The sequence below is a fragment of the Suricata suricatta genome, chromosome 4 (assembly GCF_006229205.1).
Source record: "Suricata suricatta isolate VVHF042 chromosome 4, meerkat_22Aug2017_6uvM2_HiC, whole genome shotgun sequence".
NCBI classification, from domain to species: domain Eukaryota; kingdom Metazoa; phylum Chordata; class Mammalia; order Carnivora; family Herpestidae; genus Suricata; species Suricata suricatta.
Window position 1 is genome coordinate 154,173,177 of NC_043703.1, and position 22,537 is coordinate 154,195,713.

The window sequence follows — 22,537 nt, forward strand, 5'->3', positions numbered from 1 at the left end:
CATTTTACATCTGTATGTGTATATGTAACATTGTCAGATGTTTTTCATATGGCCTAATACAGTTTAAAGTTTCTGATTTATTTGAATTTAAGGTCTCTTTGAGAGGGTACTTTTTTTTTTTAAAACTAATACATTCTCCTAAAAATCTGTTACTAAATTCAGCATTACCTAGTGTGAATGATACTCTTTTCATGGAGATGAGATTTTCCTTTCATTATTCATTTTCCTCCAGACTTTAAGTACCCTGACCAATAATTCAGTCCATGTGATCCTCAAGATGATAACGTCTTCTGAGTGGTTGGGAGATGGGCCCATAATTCTTCTTGGTCACACAATGTCTTCTCCAGTCAAGATTTCATTAATATGTAAACACTTGTCTGTAACAGCAGTGAATCTCTTTATCACACTCTATTTAATTAACATATAAATAACCTTATGAGACACTCTCCCAATTTCTGATATAGGCAAGCCTGTTTAAATATTGTGTTTGCAATAAGAAAAATTCTATTAAGAATCAAATTCATATTTCATACACAAAGTACGTGCATTATTTTAAGAAATGTTTTGATCTCCATGTGTACCTAACTTTTAATCCTAAAAGTTTGGATACTATTTGTAGTAACTGCAGGAGAAGAATTCCGTGACAGAGATACATGTTGGGGTCACATGACCTGGCAGTGACACACGGTTGGCAGAGAGAACTGGTCGTCTGGGACACTGGGAAGATCACAGGCTTTTCGTTAGAAACATGGGCGTGCGTCTGGGTCCTCACACCTGCTAGCTGTGTTAGGTTTGGGAAGCCACTTAGCTTCTGTGAACTTCAGTTTCTCCAAGTGTGGAATGGGGACACTGTGGAGGTTTGTGATGATTAAGTATTCCACGAGACATGTCATCTGCCACCGTTCCTAGTGTACTGTTGGTGTTCAGCCTACAGCAGTGGTTGGAGGCTAGACGAGGAGCAGTGAGAGCAGCGGGACCAGAACTTTCTGTATGCGCCGGTAAGAGTGTTATGTGGTGGGCATCTTTCAGCTTCAAGGGCGCTGCTGAATGAAGAGGATGTTTCAAGTAGGGAATATCCCTCCCTGATGACACTGATGCGGGGCTTGCTCACCTGGGACAGGACCCCTTTCCTGGTAGCAGGTGCCTGAGGTTCCAAATCATTAATCCAGAAGTTGCCTAGTGAACCTTCTTTCCAATGCAGTTAAAGATCTTAATTTCATTTTTGATGGCATGATCTATACAGGAAAATGATTAAGTGGTAAGTGTGCAATTTGATGAAAGAAAGACGTTACCAGCATCTCCTCTTACCATCTTGTGTCTTCTCCACTGGGAGGCCTGCCCGTCCTGATTTCTGACATCGCAGCCTCGTTTGGTCTGTGAACGAAATGGAGTGGCTTGTGAGGGCTGTTCTTCCCTCTCAACAGAGCTCAGACTTCTTCTTCTTCTTTTTCTTTTCATATCCTGTTGGAAAAATCAGCTGGCTTCGTGAACTTGGGCGTCACTCTTGGGAGGCGGCCATGCCGGTCTCTGCACCCTCCCGAGTTTAGTACATGTGCCACAAAGCGAGCACCAGAGATGAGATTTCTGAGGCCCTTCAGGTTGAATACTTTTCTAATGCTGGCTGTACATTGATATTTTGGTTTTTTGTATTTAAAGTGTGTTTCTTATAGACAGAAGATACAGTTAACCCTTGAACAACGTGGTTGTTCAGGGCACTGACACCCTGTATGGTAAAAAAAAAAAAATTCACATTTAACTTTTGATTTCCCCAGAACGTAACTACTAATACGCTACTGCTGACTGGAACACTTACCAATAACATAAACAACGCATGTTGTATTTTGTATATGTTACATACTGTATTCTCACAGTAAAGTAAGCTAGGGAAAAAAGAAAATGTTATTTAAAATACCCTAAGGAAGAGAAAACAGTTACAGGACTATATTGTATTTATCAGAAAAAATCTATATAAGTGGGCCCACATAGCTTGAGCCAGCGATGTTCAAGGGGCAACTGTAAGCGAATCTTGCTATTTTATCAAATATGGGAATCTCTGCCTTTTGATGGTCCTGCTTTGGCTGTTTATATATGATGCATAGTTCAGTATGGTTCAGTTTAAAGCTAACGTTTTGCTTGTGTTTACCACTTGTTCCATTTAGTCATGGTTTGCCTTTTTCTCTTTTCCTGTCTTTTTAAAAAAGTTTATTTATTTATTTTGTGATAGGGAAAGAGAACCAGTGGGGAAGGGGCAGAGAGAGGGGAGGACAGAGGCCCACAGGCGGCTCTGAGCTGACAGCAGGGACTCTGATGTGGGGCTCGAACCCACCAACTGTGAGATCACAATCTGAGCCGAAGCTGGATACTTAACCGACTGAGCCACCCAGGCCTCCCTTCTGCTTTCTTTTAAATTGGTTATTTTTATAATTCCACTTAATCTCCTTATTGGGTTAATAGCTATTCTTTTTTGTGAGTGTGAGTGCTCTAGTGTTTACAGTATACATCTTTAACTTATGGTGGTCTGCCTTCAGATAATATAATAGAACTTCAAGTATAATACCTTATGACAGTTTTTCCCATTTTCTCCCTGCTGCCTTTTGAATGACTGTTGTCATATGTTTATTTTTACACACATTATGCTCTATACAATACGTTTTTATCATTTTTGCTGTAATCAGTAAATTTTTAAAAAATTAAAAATGGGGGCTCCTGGGTGGCTCAGTCAATTAAGCATTTGACTCCTGGTTAATGCTTAGGTCCTGATCTCGCGGTTCTTGGGTTAGAGCCACATATCAGGCTCTGCACTGCCGGTGTGGAGTGTGCTTGGGGTTCTCTCTCTCTTACTCTCTCTCTGTCTCTCCCCCCTCACCTTTCTGTCTCTTAAAATAAACAGATAAACTTAAAAAAAATTAAGGGGTGCCTAGGTGGCTCAGTTTATTAAGCATCTGACTTCAGCTCAGGTCATGATCTCGAGGTTCGCGAGTTTGAGGTTCATGAGTTCGAGCCTTGCATCGGGCTCTATGCTGACAACTCAGAGCCTGGAACCTGCTTCAGACTCTGTGTCTCCCTCTCTCTCTGCCTATGCCCCACTAGCGCACGCTCTCTCTCTCTCTCTCTCTCTATCTCTTTCTTGCTCTCTCTCACTCACTCTTTCTCTCAAAATTAGCCATTTAAGAAATAAGAATAAAATAAAAAAATAAAAATGTGTTTTCTATTTGCACATGTATTTACTGTTTCCGCTGCTCTTCATTGCTTTGAGTAGACCCAGATTTATATCTGGTATCAATTTTGTTCTCTCTGAAAACTGTCTTTGGCATCTCTTGCTGGGCTAGTCTGCTGGTGATGCATTTGCTGCTTTTGTATGCCGGAAGAAGTCTGTCTTTTGCCTTTGTTTTGGAAAATACTTTTGCTGAGTGTAGGATTCTAGGCTGTCACTTTTCTCCTGTTAGTCTTTCAAAGGTTTCCCTGCGCTATCATGTCCCATTGTCCTCTGTGAAGTCGGTTGTCATTCTTACTGTTTCTTTTTACAGCACGTGTCTTATTTTCTTTGGATCCTTTGAAGACCTTTTATATATCTCGTTTTGAGCTATTTGATTATGATGCTGCTTGATGTGGTTTTCATCGTGTTTATTCTCATTGCTGCTTATTGTTTTTTTGGGTTTTTTTTTGATGTACAAATTTAGGAGTTACATGCTTAGTACTTCTTCAGATTTTTTTTTTCTCCCTCCACCTCCCAACCGTAACACACACCGTCTTTTCTGGGCCACCGCTTACCTGTGTGCTGGCCGCTTGATCTTATCTTATAATTCGTTTTTTTCCCCCAGTATTTTTCTGCATTTCATTTTGAATAATTTCTATTGCTATGTCTTTGTAAATAGGTTGCTTCTGTGATGTCTGATAATATACTATCAGTGTGTTTTCATCTCTGCTGCTGACTTTTCATTCCTTGGAGTGTAATTTGGATTTTAAAAAAATTTTCTATGTCCACCACCTGTTATTGGTATTTTTAAATAGATTGATAATTGTCCTGGTTATGGGCCATAATTTCCTGCTTTTTTACATACCTGGTATTTTTGATTGGGTGCTAGACACGCGGGTTTGTTCATCTCACTAGTTGAGTTATGGACCATACTTTGTTCTTTCCCATAATGCACTTTTATTTCATCACGGTGTGTGTGTGTATTCTAACATTAGCTTCTCTGTGAAGTTGATCGAAATGGATTTCTTAACCTATAATGGGTTAAATTAATCTGTACTGGGTGTCCTGAACCTGAGAATTATAGAATGTGACCTAGCAATACAGGCATAGGGCTGTTTATTTGATATTCTTCTTGTTAGTGAATATCTTGGAGCCTGTTTTTATTCCAGGGTCAACTCCCTTGCCTCTTCCTGCACTTCTTGTATCTGATTGGGTGAATGAGTGCTTATTGAGTAGTAGGAATCTATATTAAAAAGTATAAGACCTCGCAGTTTGTGGGTTTGAGCCCCGCACTGGACTCTGTGTTGACAGCACGCGGAGCCTGCTTGGGATTTTCTCCTTCTGCTCTCTCCCTGTGCCTCCCTTGCTCTTGCTTGCTCACTTGCTCTCTCAAAATAAATAAATAAAACTTTAAAAACATATCGTGTCCTTCAAATTCTCCAATACGTTGCTTTCTTTCTCTTCCTACAGCATCTAGTTTAACGTTGAACGTCATCAGCAGGTGAGATATGTTAGAATTACTTGCATTACAGACGTTGGACCATCGTCTTTGCAGCCACAGCCTGTGCGGCCGACATCCGAGCCTCTCCTCTTCATTTCTGGGTTTTCATGTCTTCAGCTGCAACTGTATGTCAGTGCGCAGTGTCATCCGGCCTGGACCCAAAGGACTCATGATGGGAAGGCTATGGAGAGACATGCACAGCAGCGTCTTGGGGCACACCACCTTTGTGCTGCTCTGTCTAAAGCTCAGGACAGTTCGCGTCTCTGTGCGTAGGCCCGCTCATGCATGTACCCCCAGAGCCCCCTGCGGTTTACAGCATCACAGCGTTGCGGAGGCATGATGTGCGATAGGAAGCTGTACAGTCCGATGCAGAAATTTTAAATCAGAAACATTTGAAAGAACCCTAAAGTACCTTGTCTTTAGCCACGGAGAAAGCATAATGATCTTAAGCTGTAAACAGCCCTGTAGTTCAGTGGTTGTTTTTGTTTACTTACTTATTCATATTCATCCATTGGTGCTTCAGTTTGTCCATCTGTCCATCCACTGAGTATTTAGTGAGGTTTAAATGAATGCCAAGTATTGTACTAAGAATATAAAAATGACTAACACTTTGAAGGAACTTACAGTTGAGTGAAGGAGCAAGACACAAATAAATAATTGTGAATATCTTACTTATGATGAAGTTTTATCTTGATAAACCCATTGCTGAAAATATTAAGTAAAAAATGCATTTAATACACCTAACCTACAAACATCATAGCTCAGCTTAGCCTTCCTTGAACATGTTCATAACACTTATTGCTAGCCTACCACTGAGCAGAGTCCTCTAATACAGGACTGTTTTATAATAAATTGGTGACCACCCTCATGTAATTTACTGACTACTGTACTGAAAGTGAGAAACAGAATATGATTACAGAAGGGCTGTAAGTAAACTGGTGGTGTGTCCTTAGTGGTTGCTTGGTGGCCTGGGAGCTGTGGCTCCCTGCCGATGCCCAGCATCGTGAGAGAGGACCATTCCTGCAGGACACTCGCCCTGGAAAAGACCAGACTTCAGAATCCGAAGTACAGCTTCCGCCAAGTGCATATCCCTTTCACATCACTGTCAAGTAAAGTTACTGTAAATAGAAGTGTCCTAGGTTGGGGACCGTCTGTCCGTAGTTCCGTGCAATAACAGCAGTCATGGGAACACGCTCGAAGCTTAGTCTTGTGGAAGAAAGTCAGGTAGGCTTGATCTGGGAACATCACAGAGAGTTTCAATTTTTTTTCCTCCTCTAATCACTACATCGATTGACCCAATTAAAGACAACATTGTAAATATGCATGCCATGAATCAAGACTACTTTTCTATCCATTGAGGCGAGGTTAAAGTGCTCAACTTATAATTTTTACAACTCTTTTGAAATCTCGACCTACATTCTTTTCTTCCTATTGCCACTATATACAACTTGGCTTCCGAAGTTTTTTTCTTTTCTTGAAGAGTTTTTCAAAAGTTAGAGTAACACAATGCTTCCTTTTCAAAAGAACCTTGCTGAGTAATTACTGGATCGAATCACTTTGCTGAGATTTTTCTGTAATTTAGGTACTGATGGTATGAGGTGTCCCTACGCTGAAACCCATGTGACAGATGATCACAGTAGCAGCGAGGCTGATGCTGCATGGGTGTCCGTCCTAGGAGCTATGTCGTCTTAATTTACTTTATAGATTTCGTTTATTATTCAGGTTAATTTTTTTCCTTTTTTAAACTGAAATATGGTTGATACACATTGGAGGTCAGGTTAGTTTCAGTGTCAAGTTAGTTTCCCAACATAGAGATTCGACACATTTATACTTTATGCCGTGCTCACTGCAGCGTGTTTTCTGCCTGTCCCCCGACAGCACTGTTACAGGCCCATCGGCTGTGTTCCCTGTGCTGTGCCTTTATTCCTGTGACTGATTCATCCCACAACTGGAAGCCCGTGTCTCCCCCTACCCTTCAGCCATTTTGCCCATCCCCCATCCACCTTCCCTCTGGTAACCACCAATTCTCTGTATTTATAAGGGTCTGCTCCTGCTTTTCCTTTGTGTATTTGTTTGTTTTGTTTTTAGATTCCACATATAAGTGAAATCATATGGTTTGTTGTTTTTAGATTCCACATATAAGTGAAATTATCTTTCTGTGTCTCACTTATTTCACTGATAGACCCATTTGTGTTGTCACAAATGGCAAGATCTCAACCTTTTTTAATGGCTGAGTAATATTCCAGTGTGTGTGTGTGTGTATGTGTATGCATGTACACACATCTTCTTTATCTGTTCATCTATTGATGGGCACTTGGGTTGCTTCTATGTCTTAGCTATTGTAAATAATGCTGCAGTAAACATAGGGAACATATATCTTTTCAAATTAGTGTTTTTGTTTTCTTTGTAGAAATATGCAGTAGTGAAATTACTGGATCATATAGTTTTGAGGAACCTCGGTAGCATTATCCACACTGGCTAAACCAATTTACATTCCCACCAGCAGCGAATGAAGAAGGTTCTTTTTTCTCCACATCCTTGCTAACTCTTGTTATTTGTCTTTTTGATTCTAGCCGTTCTGACCAATGTAAGGTGATACCTTATTGTGGTTCTGATTTGCATATCTCTGATGGTTAGTTATATTGAGCAATTTTTCATGTGGTCCAAACTAAGTTTTATATCTTGACTGAATCTTAGATTTCCAGTTCTTAATGTTTCTTATTTTTTAATTTTTTTACTGTTGTTGCTGTTATTTGTTTTTGAGAGCTCTGATATTAGAATTAGGAGAATATCAGTGGATTTGTTCCTGCTGATCAATCATTTATTCATTCACTCAGTGAGTCACTGATGGTTTTTGAGCCCTTGTAATTTACTTACCTGCAAACTTATAATTGTAATATGTTTGAGGAGTAAATGAAATAATACATCTATAAGTATTCAGTTAAAATTATTATTCATGTAACATTAGGCATATATTACTACCAGGAGTTGTGATGGATGCAAAGGAATACTTACAAGAAAGGAATATTTACATTTAAAACATTTATTTATTTATTTTTGGGAAAATGAGAGAGTCGGGGAGGGGCAGAGAGAGAGAGAGAGTGAGATGACGAGGACCCGAAGCTGGCTCTGAGCTGTCAGTGCAGAGCCCAATGTGGGCGTCGAACTCACAACTGTGAGACCATGACCTGAGCCGACTGAGCCACCCAGGGTCCCCCTGGAATATTTACTTTTAGTGGGGAAACAAAATATATACTAGAAACTTAAGCACATAATAGATAGGTTCTCTAGAAAATCAGAGAAGAAGGTGCCGCCTGTGTATTATCATAAGGTTAAACAGGAGTAAATGCCAGCTGAGTTGTCTGGTTGTTAATAGGGAGAATTTAGGAAGGAGGCAGTCTGGCCTGGGGTGGTCCAAGAACATCTGTGGGAGGCTGGGGTCTGCGCTGGAGCAGGTGGGAGGCAGACGGTGGGGTCTCTGATCACATGAGACATGGGCTCTGGAACCAGGCCGCCCGGCTTCAAATCCCAGCGGCAGCTGTTCGTCGTGGGGCTTTGCACGTTCGTGAACATCTCTGTGCCACTGTTTTCTCTCCTGTAAGAGGGGGAAGATACGGTCTGTCTCTTGAGACCGTGGAATTCATGTATGTGTATATAGAATTGTTTAGAACTTTATATTTGGGCTCATCCATAGTGAGCTCTGTGTCTGAAATGTCCGTTCAGTGTAGGCCTAGAGGTAGGACTGTGCACAATCTTGAAGGGTGACATGGGGAAATCACACTTCCTGTGACTTGGGATCCACATTGGCATTAATTTGCTGTTTTCTTTGAACATATGAATAAAAGGAAGATAAAACAATTTTCCTCTCTAATCTTTGGCTTCAAAGTCTCTTAGCACTATAACCTCATAGGGGTCAGAGTTTGAATTGGTACAGTTCAGAAACATGTTGGTACATTTCATTAGTTTTGTAGTTGATAAATTTAGATGTCATACACTTTTGTCTTTGTCCTGGAAGGTTTTTCTGCTTTAATTGATAGACCAAAGGAGATTTCGTCGGGGTCTTGCTATCTCCAAGTAATGTGAAAGGAACATTTTGCTTTTATTCTCCGTACTGGCTTGTGTCAGTCTAAGGAACAGAACAGGGAGTGGAACTGACTGGATTGTCTATACTGCTTCCCTGAGGGCAGTGGACACATGTAGGTTTGGGGTCTCCCCAGGATGAAGTCGTCCTCATCAATCCTTAGTTGACTCTTAGACCTCAGATCCTTCAGTATCATTGCGTGTAATATGCATTCCCCGCTCACTGCCTGAAATCCTGGCAGTGCTGAAATGGTAGTGGAGTTTGCGCTACAGATGAAAGTTATAATTCACCAGTTTTAGGTTGAGCCCTTTTTTCCCCTGATAGGTGCAATATTATAAATACAAAAATCATCATAAAAATAAAAAAGAGAACCATTTATAAATCTCGGTTGTGCATAACACCAAATGCTGAGTGTAAACCTTACTACATACATGTTTGGGGGATTTTTAAATGTTGTCTATTTTAGCTTATTCTTAGTAAAATATGTGCCATTGAAGTTGGGTTTGAGAAAGCCTTTTTCTCCCCCTAGTAACTTTCCTTATAGCAAACATAAGTATTCATTGTTTGGGGACCTTGCGTGCCTCTTCAAAATCAGGGCCATCTGTCCAAGGGACAGATGACCGAGGTGGTGGTGTAGGGGTTAGTTTTCCTATCATTAACCTCTCTCTTCTGTTACGCCCTTGTTTTATTGATAGCAAACACCTTTGCAGAGAATAGCCTTTCTTAACTTTTCTGGCAATTTCTTCCTTTGGAGTATGTGGCTTTCCCTTAAGCGTCAATGATTTTACAAACTAGTTCTCTGAAATGATCCAATCATCCTTTGCCTGTGGTAAAAAGTTTATTTTTAAACTCTGTGTTAAGCATTTGGGAGAGAGAGGATGCCTTGTGGATATTGTTGCTCATTTCTACCTCCTGAATCAGCTCATCGTTCCTTATTGCTGCTCATTGTGCTGGCCAGGTGCCTTCTCTTCAGGCAGGTGCCAGCAGACGTGGCTGCAGTTGTTAGGTATTTATGAATTTAATTGTTGATGTTATTTATGTGGTGTTACTGTTTCTCATCAAGTAGATCTTGAAATGTCACCCAGTTACATAGATCTTGTATTTCACTGCCCAGGAGAACCTTTTGGCTGGTGTTAGGAATAATGATGCTTTTCATGATGGTTGAACCCTTTTTATGTACCAGGTGCTACTCTAAAGTCTTTAGGTGTACTAGTTTGATTCTTCCCAAATCCACATGAGGTTAATACTATTATTTCTATTTCACTAAGGGGAAAATTGAGGCACGGGCAGGTTGAATAACTTGCTCAAGGCTTCACAGCTGCGCAGGGTGGTGTTGCGTCACAAAGGTTAGACTTCAGAGAGCATTCTCCTAGTTATACAGGATTCGAGAAAATGTTTGTCTAGTCCTGTCTTCATTTGGGGCAGATAATATTACAGTATTTACTAAATAGATTAAATAACTGGGTCCCAGGGATGTGGCCTGTGGAGGCACGGGGAGAGTCCAAGTCCTGGAGTGGCGGTGTTCTCACTGTGGCCCCTCCTACACATGGCTAACGTCTGAGAATACTGGCAGTTCCACATTAACTCCTTAATAAGTCGTTTACTAGTGAAACTGACTAATTGGTCCAGAAGAGAACTCTGAATGATGCCTTTAGATAGCTTGTTTCCCACTCGGCAGTCTGAATGAGAGCTAGCTGTTTGATTTATTTCCCATTTATTTCAGACCAGTTTGATTTGTTCACAGTGTGGTTGTATATGTGGGCTCAAATTATTCTTATTTTTTGTCCTTTATTTACCAGAACATTTTCTTCTGTGCTAAATAATAGAAATAAATATAACTCCACATATTAAAACTAGTGCATAAAAGGTGGCAATTAGTAGTAATACACAGTCTATTTAGCCTTTTGTTTCCAAGGCATGGAACACGAACAAAAGAACTTTTTGTAAGTTTATTCTTGATAACATTTCCTTGAAATAAAACATTTATATTTAGTGTGAGAAATCATTGGTGAGAGAAGAGTCGAACATAATAGAACTTGTTAAATTCATTCTTTTCCTGCTGACAGATAAATGTTACCTTCAGGTGAAACCAGCATGTTTATTGTTTGGAATAAAATAATGAGCAGAGTTCTAATATAAAGAATCTTAAAATTAAGCAGCCATTATTTTGTAAAGGCATCTGAGTTTACCACATTCTTTCTTTTTTTAGTGGGGAATGATACATGTGGAAGTTTTAAGACTTCTTAAGCCAAGTGCAAACAGTGGAAGACAAAGGTGAAATAAAGTATACGTAAATGTTCTGAGTTTTTGGAACTTTGGATCCAAAGTGTAACTTTTGCAAGTCACCCAACTTCCTACAACTCTTTAGAAGGACCGGTGTGTTTTCTAGGTTTTTTTGAACCGCGGTTTCACCAAGCCCATTTACAGATTGCTTTACGTGACTTGTAGCTTCATTGGGAACAAATGAAATGCTATGATTCCACTTACCTCATGGAAGAATAAGTAGCTAAAATTTGGGCATTTTAACAAAAGTAGTGGTAGAATCAGTTATTTTCAAGCGTGAAGAATGGTGAGACTTAGAGAAGTAGGTATTTTGAAGTTTCTTTCCCCACCTGCACTGGAACACAACACGTCCGGGCAGCCGGACGTGTGCACGGTCCTGGCGAAGCCCGCTCGCTCCTCAGGCTGGAGCGCTCGGCGCGGACGCGTTCGTGTGCTTGCTCGCGGATCTGCGGACGCTGCACAAGTGTGTGTGTGTATACTTCGTGGCATGTCTGTGTTTACGATCAGATTGTCCCCCTTCATTGCTTTATTCCAATTTTGAATTTTTGTGATACTCAAGAGAGCCCTTTTATAAAAGAATTGACTATAGATGGCATATAGTGCTCACTTAAAAAGTCTTTGTGCTGTTATTTAATAATTCATTTGACATATTATTTTAAAGGCTGCTAAATGCCAGGCACTATTTTAGGTATTGAGGCTGTGGACAAAATAAACAAAAATTCCGCCCTCAAGGAATTTATATTCTGGGTGAGGAGGAGATTCTGTCTCTGAAATGCTCTTATTTGAAGCAGGATAAAGAACTTAGAGTATTTTTATAGCAAGCATCTTAAACTCCTAAAATTTGTTTTAAAATAATTTGCTTTGTTGAAACATTCTGTAAGGAAGTGGAAGAGTAGAAGGAAGGTTTTTGGTTTTTGGTTTTTGGTTTTTGAAGTGTTGGTGATCAGACGTGAGGCCCAGCCATAGTTGGCAGAAGCTAGTTTTATCGTATTAGTAACCTACTGATACCGAGTTTGGTCTGGTTTTGTAGTTTGAATATGCACGTAACTGGTCTTTCTTGGGTTGTCTAAGGTTAAATTTCGGGAAGGTTCAAATGACCCCTACCTGCCACCTAGAGATCTTGCCTGGCGGGTCATAGGTGTGGAGCAAGGCAGGGGTGACATGACCGTGAGTGGCGGGGGCTGGAGGCTCTGTGCCCTTTCTAGAGGTAGTGCGGTGTGCGAGCTGGAAGTTCGCTTGTGGGACTCTTTACTGAGTGGTTTTCTGAGGATGGGCAAGTTAGCCTGGGCGTCAGGTTCTCCACTGTAACCTGAGGAAGGTCATGGCACCCACGACAGGGGGACTAAATGAGGAGTTGTGTTACACGCATGTCGTCCTGTCTGGTCCACGGTAAGAGATCGGTACATGTTGCCGATCATCGCGCTCTGCTAATAGTCCAAGTAGCGCTGTTACTGATCCGTGGTGATCAGCACTGTGCCGACCGGTTGTGCTCTGCCTTGAGAATGCAGCACAAACGCTGTATTAACTCAGGACTCTTCGGGACTGCCTTCCGAGTGCACCTCTGAGCCGGAACTTGTCTTTCATGCGCGTTTTGATAAAAATAGGTATGTTTTCATACGCATTCCAGCTCAGTGAAGCTTAACAAAGTCTTAAAGCTTTCTGTCTTTACCAAATGAATATTATCTTGCTGAGGGGACCACGCCACGGTTACTCATTTTAGTAATAACACTTGTATCTAATATGTACTTTGTATAGAAAGTACAAATCTCAACTTGTGATATATTTTTTTCCAAAATTCTTTGAGAAAGCATTTTGCATAGCTACGGAACCGTGTCTGCTTTAATTAGAAAAGCCAGTAATCGTTTGTTCGTTTTTTTTCCCCCTTGCTCCTCAATTCACTGCTACAATTTATTCTCACATTGGAAGAGTGAGCATGTCATCGTCATTGTAGCGCAGGCTCTCTCTTTTCCTTTCCATTTCAGTGGCCTGTGATAAAGTGTTAGTTATTGACATGGACGGAAATAAAATAGGGTTTTATTTGGTGACAAATGAACTAGTGAGATTGTGGCATCCATGCTAAATAATCATCCGTGTGAGGCAGAAATTTAAAATCATGAACTCCGATGCCCTCAAAAATGCGTCTGTGGTCCACAGTATGCAGGATCTGTACACGCGGGCCACAAAGTGGGTAAAATACTGCACTTACAAAATATGATGTAATACGTTTCTTTTTGTCTGTATCTAGAGGGGAGTTTTGACTTTGGATAATTTGCACCAATAATAACTTGATGGGAATGCTGTTGATGGATGCACAGCACGGCCCATTCCAGACCTTCCGGCTTCCCTCTTCGACTTGAAACCATCCCGTGGGTTTGGCCAGAGGACCCGTCTCTCCATCCACACAGTACTCAAGTGTTTCCAAATGTTTCTTGTGCAAGGCATGTCACATAACCCAGTAAGAGAAGAAAGTGCAAACTACAGGTTGATATAAGGAAGTGCAGTCCTTTCGCTGGGGCTATGATAAATATTAGAAAACTGCTACTGTTTATACTCAGAGATAGAGAAAATGTCTCATTGAACTATAAAGCAGGGCAACTGAAATTTGTTCTTAAAGTTTTTGTCTTCTTGGGGAGGGAGCATGGGTGGCTCATTTGGTTAAGCATCTGACTCTTGGTTTTGGCTCAGGTCATAATCTCACGGTCTGTGGGATTGAGCCCCAGCTCAGGCTCTGTGCTGACAGCGTGGAGCCTGCTTGGAATTCGCTCGCTCGCCCTCACTCTCGCTGTGTTCCAACCCTCTTCCTGTGTGCTTGTTTTCTCTTTCTCTCAAAATAAATAAACGTTAAAAAAAATGTCATCTTAATTCAGAGTGTTTCAGCTGTCATGGGCTTATGGAATATCAGAGCCCAAAGGAAGCCCAAAAGCTTCTGGAAGGCCCGCGCCGAGGACCGCACGGCTGGGTGAGAGGTGGCGGGCTTCCCGGCCTGTTGGTGCTCCGCGCTGCTCCCGTAGTCTTAATACAGTCCCTGCTGTCTTTACCTCTCTTTTCTGTGTAAATGTCTTCTTAATTCCATCCAGTCACGCCTGAGTTTTGCCTTTTTTCATCCTCCTGCCGTCATCTTGTGGTGATAAACTTTCTTTCCACGTTTATCAAGAAACACACAACACACATCCCCGTGGAAGTGGAGGGCCCACAGCATGGCGGCGCCGTTTGCATACACTGTGGAGCGATTGCCGCACAGGGTTCCGCCAGCATCCGCCCTCACGCAGGGAAAACCGAAAGGGAAGAGGATGAAAAAGAAAAAAAACGTTTCTCTTTGTGGTGAGGACTCAGGATTCACTGCTTGACAGGTTCCCAGGTACCCCACAGCCGGGTTAGCTCGACCGTCACCCTCTCTCCATCCCTAGCGCTGTTTGCCCGGTAACTGGGAACCTGCACCTTTTATCATTAGTGTTCTTTTCAACCTTCCCTCGATATTTACCTCTCCTCCGGGCCTGTGCTGTCAAATTCAGTAGCCACTATGTAAATTTAAATTAAATTTTATGTGGCTATTTGAATTTTAACTAATACCCATTAAAATTAAGTAAAATTAAAGTTCTCTTAGCCATGTTCCAAGTGCTTAATACAGGAGTCCGTAGTTACTGGTTACTGTGTTGCGTAGCATAGTTACAGAGCATTTCTGTGATCACGAGAAGTTAGACAGTAAGCTTTCCCAGAGCATGGGGCCATTTACATTGATATTAAGAACATGCAACACAGGCTCTTGGTGAAAGCTTTGGAATGGGTGAGTGAGTGTGTTCCTGTGCTGTCCTTTTTTTGTTTTGAATTATCCTTTTCTTCTTGAACCATTTTCTGTTGCAAGAGAAATCAACTGGTATTTTCCACGTATTGTACGTAGTATGTATTGTGTTCGATTAATACGTCATAAACGGGACTGGGGGTTTAAGGTTTTGGAGATACGTTTTGCATCATGTTCCTTGGGTAGCCAGTCACTGATGCATGTAATGTCTATTTCAAATGCTTATGTTTTGTTTTCTTTAATTTAAGTTATAATGGCGACTCCCTGGTGCTCGTTCCTTGGCACGAACACAAACACCGAGAGAGAGACTGGTGTGAGGAGCAGGAGCGCAGGTAAGGAGGGGCCGCGGAGGGCCTGTGGAGGTGGCGTGGGGTCGGTGACTCTGTACCTGACGGTGCTCCCTGATTCAGGGGGTTCGGTGCAGTTGTTTGAAACGCTTGACTCGATTTTACTCCATCATGTTACAGATCTTTTAAATGGAAGAATAGTGAATGCTGCAAAGTAAATATTCTAAAAAATTGATCCTTATATAGCAGCTCTTTTCATTTTAAAATTTCATTTTTGATTTAATTTGAATTTTTATTTTTATAAGACTTAACCTTGGGAAGCCTGAGAATGTGGAGGCATCTACTACTGGCGAAGGGCGGGGGAGGAGCTGTGGGGCTGAAAGCACGTGAATTCCCTTTTTCCTCACTTTTCAAGGTCAGGAGACTGTTCTGTCAACATCTAGCCTTCTATATTTTTATTGAGTGTTCAGTTTTTGGATCCATGAACTGAGGCACAGAACCTCTAGATTGATCCAGAAATCCTTCAGCCTCTTGGCCATTAGGCACAGTGCGGGTGGGGGTGGAGTGCTGGGGTTGAAACTCTGAGCAATCAGTGAACATTTATGTCTGAATATTGAAGCCGAGGGGTGCCTGCCACCTCTGAGCTCTTAGAGTGCAGACATAGTCCCTAAATAGAAGCTTGGAGAGGTTTTGTTTCTGGAGAAATGGAATCGCATCTGAGAAGAGGCTTCTAGGTATCGAGATGTTGTCCCAGAAGATCGGGGCATTACCTGGTCTCAGGAGAGCCAGCGAACCAACGAGTCCCGTCAGCACATCAAGCTTCCCGGACTTTTGAGGGTTGTCAATGTCAAATGGGCAGGAAAGGCAAAACCAACAGAAGGTGGAACTGGAAGTCAGAGACCACACAAAATAAAACTTCGAAAATTATAATTAATGTTGCCCGTGAGATAAGATATAGTAGTTGTGAAATAACAAAAAGATTTTATAAAACAGGGACAGAGAACTAAGAGAATACTGGGAAACAAAAAATACAATAGTGTCTAACAAGTAGGAAGATTGAAAGATAAAAGCAAAGAACTTTCCCAGGAAGTAGAATAAAAATATTGTAGAGCTAGATAATAAGAAAGCAAAGATAAAAACCAAAAGCTTAATATTCAAATTACAGGGATTCTAGAAAGAGATGACGTATAGAAGGGAGGGGATTTATAAGAAATATTTCAAGTCTGATATTTAGAATGGAAGCCTATGAGTTTTCAGGCTGAAATGCTCACTACATGAAAGCACACCATCCAGACCTTTCCAAATATCAGGGGCGCCGTCTACCAGAGAGAAAGACATTGTTCATAAAAGGAAGTTTGAATTAGAATGAACTTAGACGTCTCCAGAGAGCCCTGGGAACTAGAAGAAAAACTACTTTTTGATCTGGGAATCCTGATGTTGCTAAAATCATCATTCACGTGTGAGGTTAATCATGTAAGCTCTTGTACATTTACCACCCATGTACATCTCATTTCAGGAAGCCATAAGGAGATGTGTTTTATTAAAATGAGGTTGTCAGGTGAAAAAAAGAAAGCCCTTAGATTCAGAACTGGGCTCTAACAGAGGCCGTGGCAACGGAAAGGCCGGGGTGACGGCAGCGTTCCTGTCGGCTGAGCGAGCAGCCAGCTCTGGGGAAGGGTGTAGGTGGCTTCAAGAGCCAGGTGTCCTGGAATAATTTAAAAAATGGAATCGGTGTGTCATCTGATGTATTTGACTTTGGGAGAAACCTATATTGCGCTACTAATACACCTTTTGGAGAATTTGGAAAAAGAATAGCAATGAGTGGATGGAATAGTAAATGAGAGAGAGGACAGCTGGCATTTACTAACCCCAGAAAACGGAAAGTTGTTCAAAAAGAATGGTAGTTATGATAATGTACCACTTGGCTCAGGAGAAGATAACATTCACATAATCATAATAATAATGCCAATAATCAGTGGTTTCATCCAAGTTGCGATCTATCCACAGTGGGAGGAAAGAGTGTAAGGGAAGTGGGTGGTTATGATTGCAGACCGCTGAAGAGCGGGCAGAGTCGATAAGTCAGGAAGCAGTCCCAAACACCTGCTGTCTAGACGTGTGCAGGAAAGCCCAGGAACATGGCCGAAAGACATGAACATGGCCTGAGGGTGACAAGGACGGTGGGTGGTGGCAGTGTCAGATGCATATGGAATTGCTGGCTTTTTGATAGGAGTTTTTTCTTGGATTATTGAAGCCATGTATATGTATGGTCTATCTGATAAATGATCAAAACCCAGTAGTGTCGATCATTGCAAATGACATTTGGAAGCTCTCCAGTGTTAGTAGTAATGTTGGCCATTTCCCTTCATTTTCTTGTATTTGGATATCTGAGATAATGGAGTAAGTAACTCTTAGTTACCTTTTTTACCCCAAAATGTTTTAGTGTAATAGCAGTTGAGTATTCTGCTGTGTTTTTGCTGTTACTTTTTAAAAGTTGTTTTTAATTTCATTTTTAAAAATCAGAGTTGCATATGCTTGCAAGTAGATTAAAAGTTTTCTATAAAGCTGTTAAAAAAGCACTAAGAAGATGTATTATATACACAATGGAATACTAGGCAATGTAAAAGAGTGAAATCTTGCCGTTTGTGACAACGTGGATGGAACGGGAGGGTACTTATACTAAGCAAAATAAGTCAGAGAAAGACAGATATCATGTGATTTCACTCATACGTGGTATTTGAGAAACTTAACAGATGGTCATAGGAGAAGAGAAGGAAAAATAAGATAAAAACAGGGAGGGAGGCAAACTGTAAGAGACTTTTAAATACAGAGAACAGACTGAGGCATGCTGGAGGGAAGGTGGACGGGGAGAAGGGGAAATGGGGATGGGCATTAAGGAGGACGCTTGCCTGGGGGAGCACTGGGTGTTACATGTAAGCGATGAATCACTGGGTTCTACTCCTGAAGCGAAGCCCACAGTGTATGTTAACTCGCTTGAGAATTAAAAAGAGAGAGAAAGGAAAACCCAAGCCCTTAGTCCCTTGTTTCCCATTTCTTGCTCTCCAGAAGCAATTACAGTTCTTGTAGATGATAGCTTTTGTATTAATTCCATATCCCTGAATTACCATTGTGTAGCTACGTGTTGAGTTTTTAGTTCCAGCCATTAGCTGTGGGCTTCCTAGAAGGGAAGGTAATGGCTGAGCATGTGCCCTATTGCTCTTGAGAGTGTGGGACGTCCTCACCCCTCTCCCCGTCACCGTCCTGTGCTGCCATTTCAGGGGCATTGCCGGGAATAGTGGGGCTTAAATGCATAGTGTTCGTCAGCCGCATTTACCTGGAAGTCATCACTCAACAGTTGTAATGAGAGGTAGAGAAACTCAAGTCAGTGGAAGGTCAGTGCCATTGGACCCAGTGGTAGGCAGAGGTGCGGAGAGACTGTTGATGGTGAACTCTCTCACTTCCAGACGGGCTTCTGAGAGAATGACACTGGCGGAGCCCCCTACCCTTTGTCCCATGCTTCCCGGGTCCCCGCGGCCTGTGTTGGGCATGATTCTCGGTAGAGGAAAGGCATGAGGGCATTTCTTCTTAGACCACCCACAGCGAGCTGAAATGTGAGCAAAGCTCGCTGTGTGGAACTCCTAAACTAGAGATGAAAAGTCAGGAGGAGTTTCACAGAGGAGAAGATGCTTTCGCAGATGGTACAGATGTTCCGTGTTCCAGAACGTACTGTGTTGCTTATTCATTTAATTGTCATCTGTCCTCTGTTAGATGCAAGAATACCAAAGGAAGAGAAGCAGATGCAATCCCTGTACTCGAGAGGCTTAGAACCTGGTGGGGAGTGTGGTCCTGATATAGATGATTAATGTGATGCGGGCTAGGAAAGGCAAGGGCCGGGGCCACCGGGGGCACCGGGGGCCTGGAGCAGGGAGATCTCAACGTGGTGGAGGACCAAGAAGGCTGTCCTGGGCAAAATCTTGTGACGTCTGAGGTTTGAACAGTCAATAGGATTTAGTTCAGTGGAGGATGAGTTTGGCAAAAGAGAGAGGAGAGGGGTGTGCTAAGCAGAGGGAAGAGCATGTTGGGAGGGAGCTCAAGGCAGTGTCCCCTTCAGGGTCTAAAAACAAAGATGTGAATTGCTGAAGCACCCAGGGCACAGGAGAGATCGGCACCACGATGAGGCTAGAATATTTTGTGGCCGATCACAGGCTTTCAAAGTAGCCATGGATGATTTTGTCAGGTTTCTGTTTTTAAAAAGGTTACTGTATTACCTGAGAAAGTCATGGATTCAGCTTTGATCTTGCTGCATTTGGAGTGCCTGTGAACACCAGGGAGCAAACAGGCAGATTTCGGAGCTCCTAAGTGAAGGGTGGGTTAGGGTAAAGCATGGTCGTTGCTGTAATGTGTGTGGCGGTTGATACTGTAGAGGTAGAGGCAAGGCCAAGAGAGAGTCCAGAGTGAGGAGAGAGGAGAGAGCCGGGCTGGGAATTGGGAGGGGCCGGGATGCAGGGGTCAGCTGGAAGGGCTGTCCCGGCACAGGTGGCCCAGAAGGAGCCGCCAGGAAGACGGGAGTGAAGGCAGGCGGCACCGTGTGCTGGAGTGAGGGGAGGGAAGCCTGCGTCTGGAATGAAATGTGATGAGATTCTATCCAGCAGTGCTGAGAGGGAGGTACTAAGGATGGAGAAAGTACCAAGGGACATCAGAGTTGCTCGTGGGTGTTTTTCTCTGCTGATACGGGCGGCTTTAAGAATTTCGTGTGTGTGTGCATGTGTGTGTTTGTGTGTGTGACTTTTTTTGTGGCACTGATGGGAGAAACCTCTGGCCAGAATGTTAATGTCACTTGTGAGACCAGCTGGGCAGAGGGCTACTGGTACGTTGTCCGAGGCATGGGCCCCAAATGCCCAGATATTTAAGGGCTCTGTGTCTGCTCATCTATTATAGGCACTAACAATTCCAACAACAAGAATACCTGTAAATAAAAAATTAAAGCACCTGCTCCGTGTCATACAATGTTCTCTGTGCACGTTATTTATATTATTTTGAATACTCTGCCTAGAATTTACCCATTTTATCTGAATAAAATGAATCAAGAAGGCTTAGCTCTATCATTTATGCAGTTTTGTGCCTTTCAACAATGGCACACGCTTCAGTCCTGACTCCGAAGCCCCTTGCCTTGGCAATCCACGTGGCCAGGAGCATCCTCCTGAAAACCCCTCATGATTTGTGATCCCTGGAGTGTCATCCCTCCATACATTGAAGTTCTTTTTTTTTTTTTTTTTAACATAGCAACTAGCCCAAACTAGTTTTGCACTTTGCAAATGACAGTGTTGTGCTACGTTGCTGATGCTTACTGACAGTATATTATCAGTGTAAATAAGGCACAGTTCCTTTGATCGTTATGAACGGAGGAAACAAGGTTTCTGAATTTATACTGGAGTCAGAATCACCGGGAGGTGTTTTACCTGAACGGGCCTGGCCGGCACCCCCAGGTAATTTGATTGAGTATGCCTGTGGCAGGCACCCAACCAGGTGCATTTCGTAAAATGTGCCCCCCGGGCTGATTTTGGTTTTGTTAATACTTACTTGATGGATTTGTGGCATTGCTGTTTGGATTTATTGTCCATTTGGAGTTTTTAAATTGGGAAAACTAATAGGGAAATAAATTAGGCATCCCCCAGATGTCCTATTTGTCTTGGAAGTGTGCACAGAGATACGGGAAAACACATACCCGCAAACGCCCTCCCCTTTGTACACACACGCATGCGCGCGTGTGCCCTGTCTCTGTGACCGTCCCTCCCCATCTCTGTTCTTGTCTCTCTCTCTCTCTGACTCCCACAGAATTCTAACTTTTCCCAGCATTCCAGTGACTAATTGTTCCTTCTGTGCCTTGCAGAATGGTGGTCGAGCCGAGCCTGCCAGATGACAGCGAGTTCTTGTACGCCGCGCAGCCCGAGCTGCTGAGGTTCAGGACGCCACGGCTCTCAGTGGAGAAGGCCGCGGACTGGTACCAGACAAGGGCAGAGGAAATAGAGCATTACGCTCGACAGGTGAGGACAGAGAGGACAGGTGCCAGCCCTTGAGGCCAGCAGCGCCGCGTTGTGCCTCTGGGATTCTGGGCACGGAGTGGCAGCGGCGGTGGTGCCAGGGAGCCTGCATTTAGTTTGCAGACACGAAGTGAACCTCTCTTACCACTTTCATTCTTTTATCCTTTGCCTCAGAAGCTCTTATGGCTTTTTGGGGGGATTTTTAAAAAAGAGCAAATACATGTAAGAAAAGTTGTTTAAAATCTTTCTCTAAAATGTAAGCTGCAAAATATGGTGCACACTGTCCCAGATTTTCCGTGTATTTTCAAGAGGCTTAATACCATATTGGGTGAAAAGACTGTATCAACCCAGAAATGCTTCATTAGCTCCCTGTCACATTGCAGTAATGTGGTCTATTTTTCTCTTGGTTTTTAGGAACTTGGGTTTGAGGCTCTGTCTCAAATGTTTTCCTTAAGTCCAAGCCTAATTTCCCTCATCTCCCCTGTGCCTTCATGGAGCTGCATAAGAGCTGCATCAGGGAGGGGTGGGCAGGAGAGAGAGGAGATTGTACGGAAGCGTAGGAGGTCTGAATTCTAATCTTAACCCTTGGCCAACACACCTTGTGACTCTGGACCTGCCGCTTACCTTCCTGGCACATCGATTTTTTTTCATGGGGCCAGTTCTTATACCAAGGTCAATGAGAACAGAATAAATACACAGGAGAGGACATTGACCATTGTGCTCCTTCAGTGCCTTGCAAGTGTCAGCAACAGGTGTCTTCATGTCGGAGGACAGAGTTGGCAGCTCAGAGTGAAGAATGGCAGAAGGTGCTTTGAAATCTCACTCAGGGTCTGACCGACGGGTGACTTTTTCTCTCCACCTGTGGTCTTGCCTTTGGACCACCCATCCTCCCATCAGTTTTCCATTTCCCAGGAAGGCTGATTCTAAAGGGTCTGCTGAGCAGCAGTACTGTGGGAAGGAATTTCCATCCATTGTTTAAACAACTCCTTAGTGTTTGCACAGCCCTGTGTCTCCGTTGATAGCCTTCTAGAATTTCTGCCTAATCTAACTCCTATTTTTAGTAGTCATGGAATTGAAGGTGAATTATTTATTGGGGCTGATGGCAGTCTTATAGACCAAACTTTATGGGGAAGGAGGGTGGGCCAAGAGTATTTATGATGGGCTTTCCTGGTTTTGAAGATGGCTGGGGACCATAGTGCATTTGAAAATGTTTAGAATCATGAGACATCAGAACAGAAAGAATCCCTGGGGCTGCTCCCGTTGTGCCCTTTGAACCTTGAGTGACAACGATGTGTCAGTCTGGGCTTACCGATTGTAACAAGCGAAGTGCTCCGGTGGGGGATGTGGACAAC

At 42.7% G+C, this 22,537-nt stretch overlaps 1 protein-coding gene across 6 annotated transcripts in view; it reads left to right on the plus strand.

Moving 5' to 3' along the window:
* NBAS (neuroblastoma amplified sequence) overlaps nt 1–22,537 on the plus strand; it is a 315,339-nt gene that overhangs the window by 96,928 nt on the left and 195,874 nt on the right. For all 6 annotated transcript variants that reach the window (XM_029938273.1, XM_029938274.1, XM_029938276.1 and 3 more), the window contains 2 exons: nt 15,109–15,192; nt 21,035–21,188. In XM_029938273.1, the coding sequence (XP_029794133.1) occupies nt 15,109–15,192; nt 21,035–21,188 (238 nt within the window). The remainder of the gene's footprint in view (nt 1–15,108; nt 15,193–21,034; nt 21,189–22,537) is intronic.